The 20,049-nt window shown below is 44.8% G+C and overlaps 1 protein-coding gene across 1 annotated transcript in view; it reads left to right on the forward strand.

The window, feature by feature from the left end:
• The window catches only part of LOC144145765 (choline O-acetyltransferase-like), a 236,133-nt gene that overhangs the window by 196,562 nt on the left and 19,522 nt on the right, over positions 1 to 20,049 (forward strand). Inside the window, exons 4-5 of the mRNA XM_077677493.1 lie at positions 8,784 to 8,902; positions 15,748 to 15,973. Of these exons, the coding sequence (XP_077533619.1) occupies positions 8,784 to 8,902; positions 15,748 to 15,973 (345 nt within the window). The remainder of the gene's footprint in view (positions 1 to 8,783; positions 8,903 to 15,747; positions 15,974 to 20,049) is intronic.

The following is a 20,049-nucleotide window of genomic DNA, read 5'->3' on the forward strand; positions in this document are numbered from 1 at the left end:
GACAGCATGAACGGACCCTGACGCCAGTTTGTGGCATACGTAACGACCTTTACAAGAAAAAAAGTACCTATTACTTTTGTAGTATTTCTTTTATCCTTTCTCTCGTATGGACAAAAAAGAAACAGAAAAGAACTTTTTATTATTTTTGTTGAAGCCAGCATGTAAGTCCGCAATCTGCAAGTCTGCAAGTTGTCATTATACAATATATCAAAGGGGACAACTAAAACAGAGCACGGCCACATGACAGTCCGCATAGCCTTTTCAATGTCCAAAACTTCACAATTCACGCAACAAACAACAAGGCGTTCAGTTCCGCGTTCATACATTTATGTTACACTGACACGTACATATCATAGCCGCGCTATTTTCTGAGCCTTAATTATATCTTGTATTTGGAACAGGCTGTTCTCAGCAACGGCCTCAGAACTTTCTTATCATTTTGATCAAAGATCGGCCGAGTGAAAGTTCCAAAAAGGCGTGCGCACGCTAAAACCATTAGAATTAAACTACAGAGTTCCTTTAATTTGCGGGTTATTTCCAACACACAATTTTCTCAAATTTATAATTTCTATTCCCTTTACGCATAATTGTAACGTACGGCTGGGAATCTCTTGCGAAAATAAACAACAAAATTATTTTCCGATCTTACATCGCAAAATTATCTTACATAGTAAGATACGCAACGATATTTTTTTGAAACAAACGAGCGTACTTTGCTACCTCTAATGAATTCTATATAAGTCTGCTGATATGCCTAGTTTCAGGGGGAGGGAAGGGAAGAGGGGGGGGGGGAATTCTGTTGAGTGAGAATTTCCACCCTACCCGAAATAACGATCAGAATGTCGCTCAAGTTTGTGGCCGAACAGCCTCCCTAGGAGCAGGTTGTGTGTAGTGGTTGTGAGTAGACACTAGGCGGCAACCGGGAGAGGGGTAACTTCTAACAAATAAAACCAACAAACGGGAATTGCGAGGAGGGGAGTGTCATCAACTATGCCATAAAAATAATAAACACTCCTATTGTGTAAACAGAGAGCACACCTCCCGTGCGCCCACTTCAGCCGCCTAAAAAAGTACGAAGATTTTGTCTTTGTTTTAGTGTTTCAGATGAATGGCAAAAAGAAATGCCTCCGTCGGACGCTTTGCATTCAGGGTTGAATGTCCTCAAGCTCCTCACTGGCTTATTTCTCGTAGGTGAAGCCGCATGCTTACAGCGCGTGTATGTCGTTTGACGAAACTTTCTCCTGCACAAAAATCGTGGCACAGTGTATACTATACGAACAACGGTGTTCCTTCGAAGGGAATTACCCTGTCACTGAACTGTTTTTCTTTTTGCACAATTTTAGTCCTCCTGTGTTACCCAGAACTCCTTTTTATAGTGGAGTTTCCTCGTTGTTACTAGCTAAGCTAAACACACTCATGCGCCACAGCCAAGGATACTCTCGCGTCGCACCTCGCTTTACAGAACGAAAATGCTTATATACTGCCATAGAGCGCCACTAGGCTACTATAAAAGGGAAGTTGTTAGTGTCCCTATCGCCGGACTTTTTCATGACGCCGGACTTCTTCACGAGGAGGTTCGCCAACTAAAACCTCCTCCACAAATCGCGCACACCCACTCAAAGTGATTGACCGATGACGATGACCATTGCTATGAGTAGTTGAAGACGTTAACGGTGGTGGTGGTGGAAAAACGTTTTTTATTTGAGCCGAAAAAAAGAAAAGAAAAAAAGGTGGGTGGTCTCTTCTCAGTTCAGAAAGCCGCTTCCTGGAAACAATTCATGGCCGACTTACCCGCACCTCACCAAGGAGGCGTGCAGACATAAGAAGATTGAAATTGTTTTCTGCCACTCGATGACATTTACGAAATATTACTGCTTCAAGAGGGTGCCAATGCCGATTAACCAACGTCTGGAGAGAATGAAATGACTACTTCGTCCCTTTTCAATCCCCACATACATTCACTCAGAGATGGGCTAATGGTGATGACCGCTGCCACCAGACATGCAAGCAGTAGCCGAAAATTGGTCCTCGGAAGCAGTTGACGCTCGTTTCTCCTGCATAGTGCGCAAGGGTTGAATGTAGGTGGTTAGGAAATCTTTTAGTGACCATAATCAACGGTAACTGAAAAGACATTAGATTTTCCTCAGTCCGCTCCAAACGTTAGTGAGGCGCAAGTGATCCTGTTGAAGCCGGAATCTTTCGTGACAGTCACCGATGTAGGTAGAAAAGAAGTTCACTTCTTCGTGCGCACACAACGTTTGTTGGGAGCGGGTGACACGGCCTTGATAAATAGAGGTTTGATTTCTCTCCTCCCCAGAAGAAGAGTGATGACGCTAGACAGGAGCGAGATTGCGGCGTCACTGCCTCTTAATCTCTCCCCATTGAATTGTTGGGATTCTGCAATAAAATGACGGTCAGCATCACTGGACTATCATTCAGTGTTCAATTTGCACTGTTGTTTTTGTTATCGCATCTCAGACGGGGTTGTGATTATCTAACACCTCCCTGTGGACCTGTACTACAGCTATCCTTTTCTCAAATTTTTTCCCACCCAAACTTTCCAGCAGCGCCTCGTTAAAAACATGCTTCTAGTTTCCACGGAGATCTCCACTTGAGCACGTCTCTCTCTCTCTCTCAGCGACGTCTACCTAGTTCCGTGCTTTGGATGTGAGTGCTCTGCAGCGCTTCAAAGGGGCTCGTCCAATCAAAAGAGCGCAAGTGTTCGAGTTGGTTATCCCTTCCTCACACGCGCGCGCGCGCTCCTAGCACGCGCGCTCTGTGCAGGGATTCGCTTCAAGAGTTACGCGCTAATTGGAAGCCCCCAAGTTGGCATGAACCGGTGAAGGCACGGTTGAATAGCCCATTTGAATGCATGCGGGTCCACACGTTTGTCTCCTGGGCGCAACGGGACCAGATGCGCTTTCGGATTAGACAGCGCTATATATGCGGGACTTGTTGGAGGTATGGCGATTAGCTAAGGCTGCAGTCTGCAGAAACTGTTCGAAGGAACATGCGGGAAATGGTGATTGCGTGCGGAAACGCGTCACCAGGAGCTGAGTTTGCACGTTTCAGCAAAAGGGACGTGCTTTTTTGAAAAGGAGGAGTGGCACTAAGTTACAGGCAAACAATGAAAAAAAAAAAAAGAAGAGTGAGCGCTGCCAAAGGCACCAACAATTGTGCATTGTGCAACTTATAAAACGTTCATGACAAGATGTTCTGTCTTGTCTCGTTCTACCATAACGAGACGTTGTTAGCACACCTTCATTCGTGTATGGTACAGGACACGGTTTAACTTGGTTGGCTTCTTTAGGGAAAGAAAATCAGAATGTTAAAGGTAGCAAGTAATTTGAACAACCATCAGTGTTAGGCAATCCATGGGGCGATGGGTGCTCATTCGGAAATAAAGGGAGCAGTGGTGCTGAAAGGAGCCGAAAGAACGTACAGGCGGCATGGCTATTCCAGTCGTGTGAGCTCCGAAGCGGTCATTGGTCTCCCCCGCAGCTAACAACACGTGCCGAATTGAAGAGCATCCTCAGTTCCACAAACTGGCTGCGGCCTGATTTTGTCACCGCGTGTAATTGGGCGCATTTCTTTCTCGTTTAATAAAGTTTGCCCACAAAGAAACCCTTCCGAAGACGATTTATTACCTGTAATGCAAAAATGCCTTCAACAGTGCGCTACTCATTTTCAAATTTTTGGGCTTTCACTCGCTCATTCGGGCGTTTTTTAGCGCGTATTTGACGAATAACGAATAAAACACACCCGTTAGTGCAGGGAATCGTGCCCAAAACTTACCGTCTGCGAAGTGGTAATCATAACCTGTCGGCCACGAGCCATTTTTTTCTTTATTACAGGGCAGACATACGTGATTCATGAGCGCAAACTGACCCTCACGGAAGAAAAGGCACACTGCAATATAAAGTGTGATTCACAGCCTGAAAATGAAATTCCACTCAAAAGCCGCTCTGGGCCTCGATTGATGCGGCCCACACGCAACACCCTAACGCAGGGGTCGGCAACCTTTTGAAGCGGAGGGCCGAGTTGCATGAAGCCGACACGGTGGTCGCAAGCGGCAAATCGGGCAGGATAGGAATTAAAGGAGGAGATGGGGGCTTTGCAGGCAAGGAGAAAAAAATCGGCGAATTGACAATGACGTATAAATCTGAAAGAGAAATCGTGTTTCTTGTTCTTATTTCTATATAACCCCATTTGACGTCAAAACTGCCATGTCGGCCTTCAGTTTGGAAGGTACAAGAGGAGGGGTTCTGACGTCGTCCCTTGACGTCGCAGGGGCCGCATAATACTGCCCCGCGGGCCGCAAGTTGCCGACCCCTGATTCAAGGGAATCCACAATCCACAAGGGAAACCACAATCCACTTAATTAACCAATCTTTTAAGCAAACAATGAAATTTCGGCTAGTGACGATGTCAACCGTACGATTTGACTAAAAAGTTCGGTCTGCGCTGGGGTATTACGCAACGCAAGCATGACGTTCTGCATTGCGCAACCACGCAGATCACATTTTTTTAGTCGAATGGTACGTACGCTGGTGTCATTAACCGATTTTTGTTGTTGGTAGCATGAATTTGTCCCTACAGTGCATTGTGATGAAGCTGAACCAGGTGATTAGCTTTAGTGTACGCAACAACGTTCATTGTTCGTTGAATAGGGGGCCGGGGGTCCGCATGAAGGTCAACCCTACGGCACCTCCAGAAACTGAACAGATCCAAAAGAAATAAAAAATCGTATCGGACGGCATTGTCCTTTCTCCAGAAGAAATCGAATTACGTATGGGCAACTTACTGCATCTTTCTTCTGTGTCCGCTGCAAAATGTCTCGGAAGAATACCGCCTTTATAAACAGCAAAAAAATGGTCCACAGCTTCAGGTTGGTTATACAATCTGTAGTCCACAGACAATGGTGCGAAACACCCCTTAGAATATCGGCACATTTTAACAGGAAGAGCTGATGAGTGTAATGTAAAGAATGATGTATGCGCAGGCGAATGAATGCACATAGCCTGACACGAGATAAAACAGCCTTATTCATAACATGCAAATACGGTAGACAATGTGCAACGGCCCATGGAACACGTTCTCCGGCAATGCACGCGTTATCTGCTCCCTGGAGAGTGTAATCAAGTATTCCAGACAGAAGCGAACTTTTAAAAAACTGAATGAATAAGCAACTTCTTCAAGAAATCCCTAGTCAGCCCTTCACACCATCGGTCCTATTGGAGCGAATAAAACTGGCAAACGTGCACACATGAAACGTTGAGGCATTAGCCACGATGGCTGGATATATTCACATTTCTTTAAAAAAGAAAGCCAATATGAGTTAGCGAACAAAACTGTAGACAAACCCAAGCCCTCCAGGGGAAAGGACTACATTATTTTTTCGCATCGGCTGGGAGAGCATCCTAGATTTGAAGGTTGCGAATACCCTACTCAGCGCTCACACTTTTCTTCTAGCCCGTTAGAGGACTTTCAGGATGTAAACAAACATTGCAAAAAGAAAATAAACGTTGCACGCTTGAGCACTGGCATACAGAGAGCTCTCTCTCTCTTCCATGACTGCGCCATAGATTTAACTCCCGAAAATGCTGACTGCCTTTGAGGTCCAATATTACTTATGAGATGAAAAAGGACTTTTAAATAGTACTGAAGCGTTTCACAACCCCATGTAATACCTAAAAACATAACTCCATTGTGTGCCCTAGTAGCATAATCAAAATCACTTCTACTTATAATATTTAAGGCAGCGCCAGATACTCCACAAAACTGTCTGGTCAAGCCGAGCATCACCAAAACACTTTTCTCGTTACTGCAAAGGTTGGCAATATCGCCCGCGTAAGAAAAGGCCTTCACCTCGCACTGCGCCCGTAAAAAAATCCCTTCACAATCTAAATAATATTAGAGATAATAAACGCTCTTGCCGAATGTAATATATAATATGAACAGGGGAAGAAAGTTCCCTTATAAAGAGTAGTCCTGTAGTACAGTTGTTATAACATAACTCTATCCCCTCGAGAAAAATGTTCCCAAGGATTGCATGCTCCAGCACACAATACAAAAGCACTTATATTGAACCTTATTTACAACGAAGCTGTTTAGCAAATCATAATTTTTTTCTGTCCGCAGTTAAAAATACCAAGAAAATGCCGAGCGTCCGCATGTGAGCGCGTACCTCGTAGTGACCGCCCGTAATAAAAAAAAAACCAAGAAAATGCCGAGCGCTCGTGTGTGCGTGCTTCGCGACGACCGCCCAGGGTCCCCGGCGCACGTTTGTCAAGCCACGCATACTCACATAGAGAGATTGGCCAAGATTAGTCAAAAAAGAACAAAAGCGTTTGCCGTAATCGCGGCAACACTTTCTCGGAACGAGAAGGACACGTCATAGCGTAAGCCCCTCCAAGGTGATGCCAATGAGTATCACTTCCACAAAATGAAAGAAGCTCAAACTTGTAGCAACCATGATGGAGTAAAGGTCGTTGCGGCAGCGAATAAAAATCAAATCGACTGCAATCGTGGACTTAGTGATGATAGTGGAGGTTGCGTACAGCTTCGCTACCTTCAAGTCGTACGCGTTAGTGTGAGCTTCCTTCATTTTTTAACGCCATTGAACGTCTATTTGTACAAGTGCCACCTGCCCAGCTGTCCTTTTACGCACATTCTAATATTTACTAAGCTGTTTGAACATTTCTCTCGGTACTACAGCCCGAGATGAAACATGTTTGACATGCACAGGTTAGGCTGCTAATTGCTGCTGATTAGGCTGATGTGACAAAATGTTTGGAAACATTTAGTAATCAAGATTGCAGAGGAATCGAACGGTATCACTCAAAACTTTTCAAAAGATTTTCTTTAGTGGCCTCGGTTTAAGCTTGGTGTGAGCAGCGTAGGAGGGAGGGCACCCATTCCATACGCCCGTGCAAGCCCTTTTTTGCTTAAAAAAATCAAACACTCTGAGCTTTTGCCCAAGCTTCATGTCGATATGGAGTACAGGAAGATTAAGCATGCTTCAATACGGCTCATATAATTTCTCTAGACAAAACTGCATTGCCTAGACGAACGTGGCGGTTCATCTGCAGGACCACAGGCTTATACCCGCTCATGAACCATATCTTTGTGTGTGAGGGGGAGAGCGAAGGCGGGAGCGAGGGGCTAACAGTTCAGCTATAACCAATATTTCTAAACATACTTGGACGGTCGTTCGGTGTCATGACAGAACTGCTCCATGTTATCTACTGGGAAAAGATACCAACGCAGAAAACATACCCGCTTGGGAGATTGGCGAAAAATAAATAAAGGCTGCATGCACCCTGCTACAAATGTTGGATTGTTTGCTTACTGCTTACTCCCTTTCTAATTCAATCAGGCGGTCATTATCGCATTTTATGTACTGGGCGGCTTTCTCGGGGAAAACTTCAATCTCATTCCCCGTTGGTTACTCTTTTTTCGCGAATCGGCTGCTGCCACTTTTCGTCAGTGCGGTTCAGAAAGACTCATAATTCATTTTCTGGTGCGACCTGGGGGCATTTTAAATAATGAGGGAGAGGTCACGTCTGATCTCAGTTTCATTCCTATTATTCCGTCATTTCTTGGTTGACTTCTCCAAAGGGGCCATGCGGACAAAACACAAGTTTGGTTCATCCGAGAGGTTGCCTCTATGAATCATACTGACACCACTTTTAATATACACTTCGTTCAAATAAGCTATGTAATTAGCGAAAAGGGAATGGTCATGCGACCCACTAGCTCCTTTCCCGCAGCCGAAACTATGATGTCATATGTGCCAGCTCTGCGATTGGCTGAAGCCGGCTAAAGGAAACGCAGATATAGGCAGGGCTTATAAGCTTGCCGAACGAGCTATTTGCGCTTAAATTTAGGGCACATTCTTTTTATAGCAGTAAGAATGGGGGGGGGGGGGGAGGGGGGTAAACAGTGGAACAGTGGAAGTTACGAAGGAACACGGAAACATAGAAGTACCGATGCGTACTGCTGTTGGTACTGCGCGCACTATGCTTGTTTTAGCTGCACAGCACTGCGGCGCTTCGGGGTTGTCTCAGACGAGACTGGCCGACTGGCGTAAGCTACGGTGTTTTACTAGACCATATTTGTCAAGCGAACACCATGTTTATCGAAACGATTTATACCTTGACAAAAACAAGCCAGGTACAAATACGGTCAAGAACAAAGCAAAGCAGAAAACGGCCCGCCATGGTATGGTGGCGCCATCTATGTTGACTAACGGTAAACAAGGCTCCGCAGCAGCTTGAAGACCTGTTCTTGTGATTTCATCGCAGACATCATGAAAACACACGATTTGGCGGGAGAATTTAAATTTTAACTTGAATTATTTCTCAGTAAATAAAGCATCATTTGCCTCCGGACAAGCGCTGGGGGCACTATAAAACACGAAATCTTTCGAATAAAACAAACGTATTTTGACTGCATGGCCCCTTTAAGTATGCTTTTATTTAGATTAATTGGAGAATTTCTATACAGTTTCCTCCTTCCTTCTGGTAGCCATAGCGTGTCATTCCCACAGCTCAGGCATGGTATCTGAACAGCACGTCACTTAACAAGCGGTATCCGTTTGTTAAATCTGAAGTATTTCGCATTTTCTGTATTTTTTTGCTTCATGTACTGCTTTCGGGGAAAACAAACTGTAGAGCATTGTGGCCGTCCTTCCTTTTCACGCCGCGCCAGCGCCATAGCTTCCCCCGCAGTTCTGCGCACGGCTAACCGCGTGCCCCGCGCTCTCGGCGACACTGCTGCAGGTGACCGAGCTGTGGCTGGATGACATGTACCTGAACAACAGCCAGCCGCTACCAGTCAACTCGTCACCCTTTTACCTCCTACCCAAGCAGTGCTTCGCCACCTCGACGGACCAGGCCAGGTCCTTTGAGCTTCCTCTCTTAATCACGGGTTTCAATCAAAAGACTAAGATTGGGAAAAACTTTTCCTTCGCGAAGTGCTCTTTCAAATAGAACGTCTGTTTCCGCGTAGTATGAAGAGTATTAGGGCAAGAGGGGCAGAGCATGTGCGCATGCGCAGTGTTTCATTGTCGTGTTGCAATACATGCTATAAGGACAAAAAGAACATCACGACAAAAATTGTGTACCATAGTAAGGGAGCACTGTTTCGCATTTGCGTGGCCAGTATACCACCCTGAGAGTTTTTTTGTTTGTTTGTTTGTGTGAACAACTCAGGCTTGCTCTCAAAAGTTTTACAAAGGAGCCCGAGATGTCGTCCCAAATTATGCATCTTCTTGCCTTTTATGGCGTTGCAGTTCTCCTCACTATGGCACATTTATATCCATTGTCAAGTCCCTAAGGCTATATACTATTACACAACATATCGTTTTGGTACGCCTTTGCTGATGGAGTAAACACTGATTATGTGCTCGCAAACTCGCCCAATGTACCAACTCGCCCAATCTACTGTTTTAGCATCGCTGGCAACCTACATTTTAACTGAACACGTACCTCACTGCCTCAGCAGTCTCCTACTTCTATCGCTACCCCATAAACCAAAGCAGACCGAGACAATCTTCTCAAACGCCCTATTCCCTTCCCTACTATTTGCCCATTATTTCCGGCACATGATGCACTGAAACACCCATCTTTCTCATACTGCGCAGTCCGGCTGTAATTACAGGCAACGTCCATAGAAGCTTTTCTTAAATATTTGTAAGAAACGCACTGCAGCCCCGCACAAATCCCCGGCATTTGTACCTTATTTAATTGACGCACTTATTGTAGACTATTTTTTCAAGTTCCTTCACATGCGCACCAAGTAGAGAAAGGTGTCGTACTGTATCGGGTTATGCAAGGTATTAACGTGACGTCTCCGCGGGCGAGTCGAGCGGAAGAGTTAAACCAAAAGTGTTGAGTCCCTACGACGCCACATATCTACATGTTTCACAAATTCGGGTTAATTCGCAGGATAACGGATCCTCTGCCGATGACCAGTCACAAAGAGTGTCTCTTATGTCAAGACTGCTCCAATAGCAGCCTAGGGAATGAGACCGAGGCCCTAGTCAAGAACACCTTAGTCAGAATAAGCCAACAATAAATGCTAGCGTCTTTTCGTATCTTCTTTTCTCTTTTTGCAACGCAAAAACCACTACCGCGCTACATTTTTTATTTTTCTTTATTCTCGTGAGACACTGTTTGTGGAAAAAATGGGACCATGGAAACACGACACAACGCTGCTACCTTCATCGATTGGTCCTTCAGTACCTTCTGGTTCGACCGAAACGATATCACAGTCAAGAAGTTGTTTTTTTTTTTATTTAGCGAAAGAATGCACACTTCTCGGTTCCTACCCCCCACATGACACAACTGTGGCAAAAGCCAAAATGGGAAGCGAGAAGTGTGACTCCAGGTCGATTCCACGGGAAAACGCACAGTGTCATCGTTTATGTTGCGTATTGTATGTTGTATTATTGGTTTATTCACGATCATACGAACGTTAGAGGCATCTGCAACGCCGAATTAATGCTTTACGGCGTCAAGCAATTAGCAGATAGCTGCGATCAGTTGCTCCGAGCGCGTTTAGTCGAGGTTTCCCTTTAAAGGGTGCTCCACAGCAAGTACACTTATGCTGCGGTGAAGGCTACGGTAGCAAATGAATTAAAATCGAGGTTTGCCTTTAAATGGTCCTCCACATCATGTATACTTATGTTGCGGTGAAGGCTACGGTACCAAAACAAACTACAGACGAGAGAAAGAGAGAAAACTTTATTCCTCAGCTCACGTCCCAGCCGCGGCTGAAGTCGAGGGTTGCCTCTAAAGGGTGCTCCACAGCAAGTACAGTTATGCTGCGGTGAAGGCTACATTACAAAACAAACTAAAGTCAATGTTTGCCTTTAAAGGGTGCTCCACAGCAAGTACACTTATGCTGCGGTGAAGGCTACATTACAAAACGAACTAAACTCAAGTTATGCCTTCAAAGGGTGCTCCACAACAAGTACGCTTATGCTGCGGTGAAGCCTACGGTAGCATAACGTACTAAAGTCAAGCTATGCCTTTAAAGGGTGCTCCACAGCAAGTACACTTCTGCTGCGGTGAAGGCTACGGTAGCATAACGTACTAAAGTCAAGCTATGCCTTTAAAGGGTGCTCCACAGCAAGTACACTTCTGCTGCGGTGAAGGCTACGGTAGTAAACGAACTAAAGTCAAGGTTTGCCGTTAAAGGGTGCCCCACAGCAAGTACACTTATGCTGCGGTGAAGGCGACATTACAAAACAAACTAAAGTAAATGTTTGCCTTTGAAGGGTGCCCCACAACAAGTACACTTATGCTGCGGTGAAGGCTACAGTATCAAAACGAACTAAAGTAGAGGTTTGCCTTTAAAGGGGGCTCCACAGCATGTACACTAATGCCACGGTGAAGGCTACGGTAGTAAACGAACTAAACTCGCGGTTTGCCTTTAAAGGGTGCCCCACAGTAAGTACACTTATGCTGCGGTGAAGGCTACAGTAGCAAAACGAACTGAAGTAGAGGTTTGCCTTTAAAGAGTGCCCCACAGAAAGTACACTTATCCTGCGGTAAAGGCTACATTACAAAACGAAGTAGAGTCAATGTTTGCCTTTAAAGGGTGCTCCACAGCAAGTACACTTATGCTGCGGTGAAGGCTATAGTAGTTAAACAAATTAAAGTCGAGAGAGACAGAGAGCAAACTTTATTCGGCAGCTAAGTCCGAGCAGCGGCCTAAGTCGAAGTTTGCCTTTAAAGGGTGGTCCATAGCAAATACACTTATGCTGCGGTGAAGGCTACGGTAGCAAAATGAACTAAAGTGGAGTTTGCCTTTAAAGGGTGCTCGACAGCAAGTACACACATGTTCCGGTGAAGGCTACAGCCCGAAAATGAGCAAAAATTGGACAGACCAGTCTGTATAATCCTTGACCACTGCGGAATCTCTAGAAAATAAAATAAATTAAGCAAAAATTCAGAAAGGTCAAATTTAAAATACGTTTCTTCTCGGCTGCATCTGCATAGATTATACTTGCGGTATCTGGGATCTAAAACTGGTGCATGGCATACAGAAGTTTCTATATGATTGCTGTTTCCGCATTCTATTCTTCGGAGAAAGTTGTGAAAAGCCTTCCCATGTTTTGCTTGTCCCAAAATTGATCCGAAACACTATACAAAACCTTCATATGCTGCTCAGGGATTGGCGTTGCCATGCCACGACCATTTTGAAGGCATCTAGTGAGCAGACAACCGCTGGGTCGGGCGACAAAAGCGGTATCCGCTCGGAGTACTTGTCGTTGGTGCAAGAACCAATGTGTTTCTCGGGTTCTCTAACAATGTCTGAAGAAAGCGGTGACCATAATCACCAATACTGAACACGTGTCGAGTGTCACTGTATGAGTGCGACCTTCCTGGGTGCATGGCCAATATCGGTGTGCATCCCGGAAGGAAAACGCGCAAAACTGAGCCGCAGGCTGTAATGCTGGTCTACGAAGTAAGTAAACACTATCTGCGAGTTACCCTAGCCTTTAATTACACTTTGTTTGGCCAAGTCAGCATTTGGCTTTATAATTTTAGTGTAGAGCACATTTCCGCTGCATTCTAGTTCTGTGTGCATGCGTGCAGTATTTTGCTTTTAGGCCCTAGTTCAGTTTTATTTTTTTACTCTTTCGTCCTACTGACTTTCAAAAATCCCTTAGTCCCGCTATACGTCGAGGTTCAAAAGTTTCCATATTATGTCAGCCCTTTTTTTTTTGTTTCCGGCAACTCCCATCGGCACTTCAAAAAAAAGTAGCCTCTACTCCTTTTTCGAAGTTTGCAACCACTTTTAGAATTCACAAACAGTTGTCATTTGAGTTACCTCAGTAGGTTAAGTATTTACTACCCCCTTCTCTTTTGTACATATTGCAGAAATAATTATTTCGCGGGGTTGTCCTCTGATAACCATGAGAATTGTCTTGCGAATTTTCGTTCGCCACAAATTTTCGGTCGTTTTTATTAGTATACAATGCTTGCACCTTTATATGTGTTTTATCTCACATTCTTATCTGTACTCCTGTGTATATTATTTACGTTTGTCAGTCCCTCTTTGTTCGTAGTGTAATAAAACAGTGTTTTATTGGCAAAAAAACTTATTTTGTCTTCATTTAAATTATATCATTCCTCGTAGAACTTCTTCGTTCGTAATGTTTTCTTTTTCGTCTAGCGTGCTTTACCAATTCAAAAGTTAGATAGTTCTGTGTATTCGCCACACGAGCTGCTTGGTGCTCTTACTAAACGCGTACTTTCCTTGCTGGTATTTCAACGTATCTAGTTCAGGTATTGATTATGGTTCTGGCATCCAAACAATGGCAGATTTAAATTTGCAAACAAATTAGGGGTGTCGTTGCTCCAAAAAATGTAAGCAGTAATCGTCAACAGAAGACCTGCGACCAATATGCTGATGTGAGCCCGTCGACAAAGCAGCAGAACGAAAATAAACAAGGGAGGGTGTAATAAAAATAAAAATAATAGAGCCACACAACGCTCTAGAAACGGGAACCTTTAACGTGACTTTCCTCAGCGTAAGTGCACCTTGAGAACGCCAATACATAAAAGGCGCAAATACAGAGAAGGCGCTCTTTGATTATACTGTTGATTAATCGAACTCAAGGACAGTTTGTTTCCAAGAGGGTCTGTGGTATCACACGATTTACGCAAAGTTAGCGACTCTGTGCCCGACGCTTCAAAAGTTATATTCTGCCCAAGTCGTACAACTCAGTTCGGCAGAAGTTATTCGTTAGAAGTTAGAACTATACCGGCGGGCGTCAGGAGGTCTAACGCACCTCTATTAGATCCCGAAGTTTTACGTAGAAAGTTTCAGTCCTGCGTTAGCCTCCCCTCCACCACCAGTATTATAATCTCCTCTTCACCCCTTCCACGGCGTTTCAGTTTACTTCTTGGTTATTATACTGAGATTCTAGGGTTTCACGAATGTGAGCACACCTTTCATGTAGATTTGGATGAACGCTATCAAATCCAAAAAGAATGTGTCGCATTGTTTTGGTTTTGCTCCCACAGGCTGCCCACATCCTAATGTTTGATCTGCACTTCCTTCGAAACTTATTTGTCTCGAAAAAAAATCTGATCGAGAAGCGCCTTCCGTAGCCGTGTATATCTCTGCCGAGATTTGACTGGTTTTGTTTTCTGGGTTATTTATTTGTCAGTTTTTTTCGCCTTTTGATCGTACTTGGGGCCTTTTCCTCACTCGTTGAAGATCATATACTTCATTGTCAGCCTTGGTGTGCTATTTCAGCGACTGCGAGTCAACAGCTTTTAATTTTATTCAGCTTCATGTATATGCATACTTATTTCTCTCAGACGCAGTGGCACCCCACAGTAGCGTAGTCTGTCCCTGTATAAAACTGAAGTCGTTATTTTGTTACCAATAAAAGCATTTACAACCTTTGCCATGATCATTACACCAAAAAGTCTAACGTTCAACCGTAGCACATCCGCCCTACCCTCGCTAAGATCACGCGGACACGTCAAGACATCGCACGACCAACTGACTATTCATATATCCCCAGTGTGTCGCTGTGGTGCTTGAATGTAAACAAGCTATGTTCTGTTTTACTGTGTTAACGAAAACAACGGACATGAGTGATTTTACAGCCTTCGTACATCAATCGGCATTTTTGCCCCCGCATTTGGGCAAAGCTTTTATGAAATCCCAATTTTAAACAATAGATTCGGACAGCGCAGAATATACGAGTGATTGGGATCCTGCGGTAGAGGCCGTCGTCCTGCAGGGGTCTCATTTAGGTTTATGATGAATGATGGAGACGAAAAGCTAACATAAGCAAACAAAGTCAATATTTGGGGGGTGTAAAGCGCATTAAAGGCCATGTATAGGTAGTGGCTTGGTTTTTCTTCCTATTTTATATGCAAAGCATACTTTGGTAACTCCTTCCCTCCTCCTCCTACCAGTCTTCATAGTGTCGCTTTTAGAGCACAATTTTTTTAATTCCCGCAATCCACCAGGACGATTTAAGAAATTCTAGTCGTGTTGCACAAAATAATTTAAAATTATGCCTGCATGCTGTGTGAGAACTTGTTGCGTATATATCGCTTCGTTTTTTTGGGTTAGATAACGAATTAACTTAGTAGTTGTATGATGTGTCACAAACGCGCTTATTGAATGGTTAAAAGAGGGGCATATGCGGTCATAAACAGGCCGCAACTATCATTCTGACGAGCGTATTCTAAAAAATGATATCCTGTTGGTCGATAAAACTAAATGCATGTAAAATTTTCTTCAACTCGGTAAGTTAGGAGGCCTTTAATCACAGTTTCGAAGCGTTGCTCGTATCATGTCCTTGCCACTTTGCTGGTGGCGTCCGTATGCACGGTGGCGCTGTAGCTCGATATGATCGCGCACGATCGAATACCGATGATCAAATACGGAACCGCTTCTGAACTTGGTCGTTGTACGTATCCTTTGTGCGTAACAAAATCAGCAGTTTTAATACACATAGGCCGCTACTTTATGCGGTGCCTCGACGTCAGCGTATGTACAAGTGAATTTGTCAAGTGAGTAACACTGATGTTCTGCTTTGGACGTGCTCTCGTAGTTGAGCGGAAGGTCCTGTGGTAATAAGCTGGGGCTAGTCTTATCATACGGGCTCACTTCAATCGATACGAGAAACTAAGTGATCACTTATAACAATTTTTTTCTCTTGCACTGTTCTTGCATCCCAGTTACATTCAACTGTACTCTATGCAGGTTCGCAGCACGATTCATCGAATTTGCAGTGCTCTTCAAGAAACAGATCGACAGCGGCACCCTCACACCCGACGTGAGCCGTGCAGGCGCTCAGCAGCAACTTTGCATGCAAACCTACAAGCACTTTTTCCCGGCCTACCGGAGGCCAGGCCCCACCAAAGATGACCTGCTGCTGGACACCACCTCGCAGCACCAGGACCACGTCATCGTGGTCTGCCGAGACCAGGTGCCCATCCTACTACTTAAGTGTGGATTGCACAGAACGCCCATCTTAATTAACCACGCCTTAAAGTGTCTCCGATCACGTGCCGGACTCCCAATGTAGTGCATTATTTTAATTAAAAGCAACATTTGTAGTCCTTCGCTGAAATGAACGTCTAGGGCTAAGTTGGTAACAGTACAGATCTCGCTGTGCCATGAGCTTTAATGCGAAAAGACAAACGTGGCTCTCCACACTTCTCCTTCCACATAGGCACACATTCTCGTAACTGTTTTGAACAGCGCTTGCATGCACAGCAGTTATGAGTTCTAGTTGCATTGCCGTGCGTGCCCTTTTTTTGGCGTTCTATTTTTGCGCTAAGGCTATGTCACTATTCACGTTAAAAACAGCGCAGAGAAGGGGGCGGCAGAAGTGACAAGCTAGAGCGCTCTAGTTCGTCACTTCTTCCGTCTTTGTCTCTGCGCTGTTTTTTAGTGTGAATAATACGTACCCAACTAGCACAACGTCAAGCCTTACTACGTCACTAAGCTACCTACTTGTAGAAGAACGTTCATTTATTTTTTTCAATAACACAAAATATTCACACGTGCGTTTTAGTGAGTAATCAATATGCCAGTTCGTCACACTCAAGCGGACTATACGTGTAAAAACGACGATGCATTCATAACACCCTCTACCGGAATGAGGTATATATAGGTAAGCAACTTTCTCATAACCTCACACGGGAGGCGTGTTTTGAATACGTCAATATTATTTCCAGCAAAGTAAACCTTGTGAGGAAACCGTCGCACCAAAAAACTCGAAGCCTCAAGAACAAAATGTGATTAGTTAAATCCTGGGAATCGCACCCGAGACACCTTCGCCATAAAACGGGCAACCTTACCACCGGGCCACCCCAAACGCTCGAGGGGTACAGGGTTAGCAGCGGCGGGGAACAATAACATGTGCAGCCAATCGGAAAGAAAAAAAAACCGCGTCCCGTGGTCGAAATCGAACCTGGGTCCCTCGCGTTATGAAACCGGCGTACATCCGATTGAGCTATCATCGCATACCGGGCGTGCAGCCTTTCCTTTGGGTTCATAGCGCGGGTGTTGGCTTTCGACTTTGCCGCGGGTTCTAGTGCGTGCTAACGCGGTCCACTTTGGGAGAGGTGTGAAGGCCTGCGGACAGAACGATCCAGGCCTGCCAGTGATGGAGAACTTTCAGCGGCAAGTTCGGAAATAAATATCGGGCGCAACAACCGGGTCTCTGAGGAAGGGAAAGGGGCCACCAGCTCTGCTGTTTCTCCAGCCTTGTACCAACTGTGCCAATCTTTTTTTTGACCCCATGCGCTCTGCGCCAATATTTGAAAACCACCCGACTCCCGTTGGTACACCTTTCTTTTTTTTTTTTTTTTTTTTGCGAGCGATTGCCCTACGGCATAAGAGAAAGAGTTCAAATGCAGAGCGCACTGCTGCTACTGACAACACATGATCAGATCGTTAAAGCCCATCTCTAACCATGCGTTCCCTTTGCTTCCGCGTCCGGTCATCATGCCAAAACACATTGATACGTACCAATATTTTCTGGCGACGCCGAGAACTTAAGCGCATCCCGCGCTTTGCGCCTCACCAGCGCTGCACTAGTAAAACTATGCGTGCCCGAGCAACTGGCGCCATCTATGAAAGCCGGTTGGTAGCACCTGGTGGCGCTGTCATCGAATGACGAAAAAAGCCCTTTCGGCGCTCGTTTCAAGAATCAATTTTCCTGTACAGTTGTTTCGATTGCAAAGGAAGTACTATTTGCGTAGTCGGCACTTAGTTACTGATAACGTTCAGTTGTGCATTGTGTGGTTGCCGCTTCTTGCAGATTTTTTCCTTGCCACCTCTTTTCACTTCGGTGTACCTTAGAGTGAAAATAAACTCCGTTCTGTTTTGTTCTATCCAGACACGGGAAATAAGAAAGAAAAATTGGCGCGTAACAAACTAATTACCGTCACTTGAAGCCTTTATCCACGTGCACCGATACCTACGCACAAGGGGTAGTCATGGATTAAATAATATAACCCGATTAAGCAACAGGCTTTAATCGATTAATTAATTGATTAATAAGTTGAGCTGATTTAAAAGGTCCATGAAGAGAAAATACAACTTTGTTTAACTTTAAAGAGTTAGGCTTCATTACTTCACTCAGCTCCATTCCGGCCACGAAAGACGTTTTTAAACCGATAAAAACGCAAGAAATACTTAAAGGAGCCATGAAGAGAAAACACAAGTTTGGTTCATTAAAAAGATTGTCTCGTTAGAATCATACTGACACCACTTTTAACGTAAACTTCGCTCAAATAAGCTGCATAATTAGGAAAAAAGGGAATGGCCATGCGACCCACCAGCTCATTTCCCGCAATAGAACCTATGATGTCATTCGAGCCAGCTCTGCGATTGGCGGAGGCCGGCAGAAGCAGACGCAAATTAGGCAGAGTTTATAAGCTTGCTGAACGAGCTATTTGCGCTTAAATTTAGGGCACATTCTTTTTAAAGCCCTAAGAGTGGTGGGACAAACAGTGTAAGTTACGAAAGCACATGTAAACATAGAAGTACCGATGCGTAATGCTGTTGGTACTGCGCGCACTATGCTTGTTTAGCTGCACAGAACTGCGGAGCTTTGGGGTTGTCTAAGACGATACTGGCCGATTGATTGACGCTACGGTGTCTTACGTGACCATATTTGTAGAGCGAGCACTATGTTTCAGGCAACGATTTTCTCCCAGAACAAAAACAAGTCAGGTTAAAGAAGGTCAAAAACAAACCAAAGGCACAAAACGGCATGCCACGGTATGGTGGCGCCATCTAGGTTTAACGTAAACAAACGCGTGAACACCCGATGCCAACGCTGCCGTACAGGGTGCAGACACCCTTTGAACGGTCCCGTGCCGCTGCAATTGGTCAACGTGCTCAACGACTCGTTCTTTTCGTTTCCCACGCGACCCAGCAACGCGAAACCGGTAAGATGATTCAAACTTCGCCAGTTAACCGCGTTGCGGCGATAATTGTAGCGCGGTTTTGATACAATGACTTGCTTCGGTGGCGAACGAGCGACCCAAAATGGCGGCGCCAGCGTATACGTGTCTCCACCCTGTACGGCGGACGCGTGAATCAAGGGACCCTAGGCTGCAGGGCGGTCTGTGATGTCATTGCGGGCCACAAAAACACACGATTTAGCGGGAAAATCAAACTTTTAACTTAAATTGATTAATTTCTCAATGAACAAAGCGTCGTTTGCATTCGTACAAGCGCTGGGGGCACTATAAAACACGAAATCTTTCGAATAACACAAACTTGTATTTTGTCTTCATGGCTCCTTTAAGAACTTTCAAATTTCGCGCCACAGTGACGTGTTATCGGCGCGAGTGACGTCATATGGGCCACTACTGAAAACATAATTTCCAGTGGGTTAGGTGCACGTTAGCATTCAAGTAATTCTTTTAAACGGAACTAGCGGCCCCACTACAATCGTCCAGTCATGTGTCCTGGCGATTGATTAGTTCGGCCGCCGTCAATCGCCCAAACAAGATTCTGAGACGTCATAGAAAAGTTGTGGAAACGGGCTAGCGAGTCGCCACAGCTCCACACGTTTTCTTTAATATCTCCGTTATTTTTTCGAAGTTTGCGATGAACTCCGTATCATTTTTATCAGGACAAAGCAGCCTTTCTAATAAACCAAACTTGTATTTTGTCTTCGTGGCTCCTTTAAGGATGTGCGGCTAAAAACAAAACTTCTACTGGTATCTCGCTTGATGTCTTCTTTTGCTGTATGGTGATCTGCTTTCTGAAGCTGACGTCATGTAGGCATTCATAAAGAATTAGGTTCACAAGGATGGCTTGGTGGGGTAGTTGGTGGGGAATTTTGATGGGGTTAACAGCGCACGTAGACGAGAACACTCAAGGAAGAGAAGACACGAGTCCTCGTCCTCGTCCACGTGCACTGGTAACCCCTTAAAGAATTAAGTTATTGAGTCAAAAAACGTTGTCGACATTTTTATTCTGCAGTAGTATGTTTATAAACTACACTAAACTCCCGTTAAGAAGAACTCGAAGGGACCG

This window comes from Haemaphysalis longicornis, unplaced genomic scaffold (assembly GCF_048455015.1).
Source record: "Haemaphysalis longicornis isolate Haplotype H1 unplaced genomic scaffold, Haemaphysalis longicornis Haplotype H1 scaffold_1, whole genome shotgun sequence".
Taxonomy (NCBI): domain Eukaryota; kingdom Metazoa; phylum Arthropoda; class Arachnida; order Ixodida; family Ixodidae; genus Haemaphysalis; species Haemaphysalis longicornis.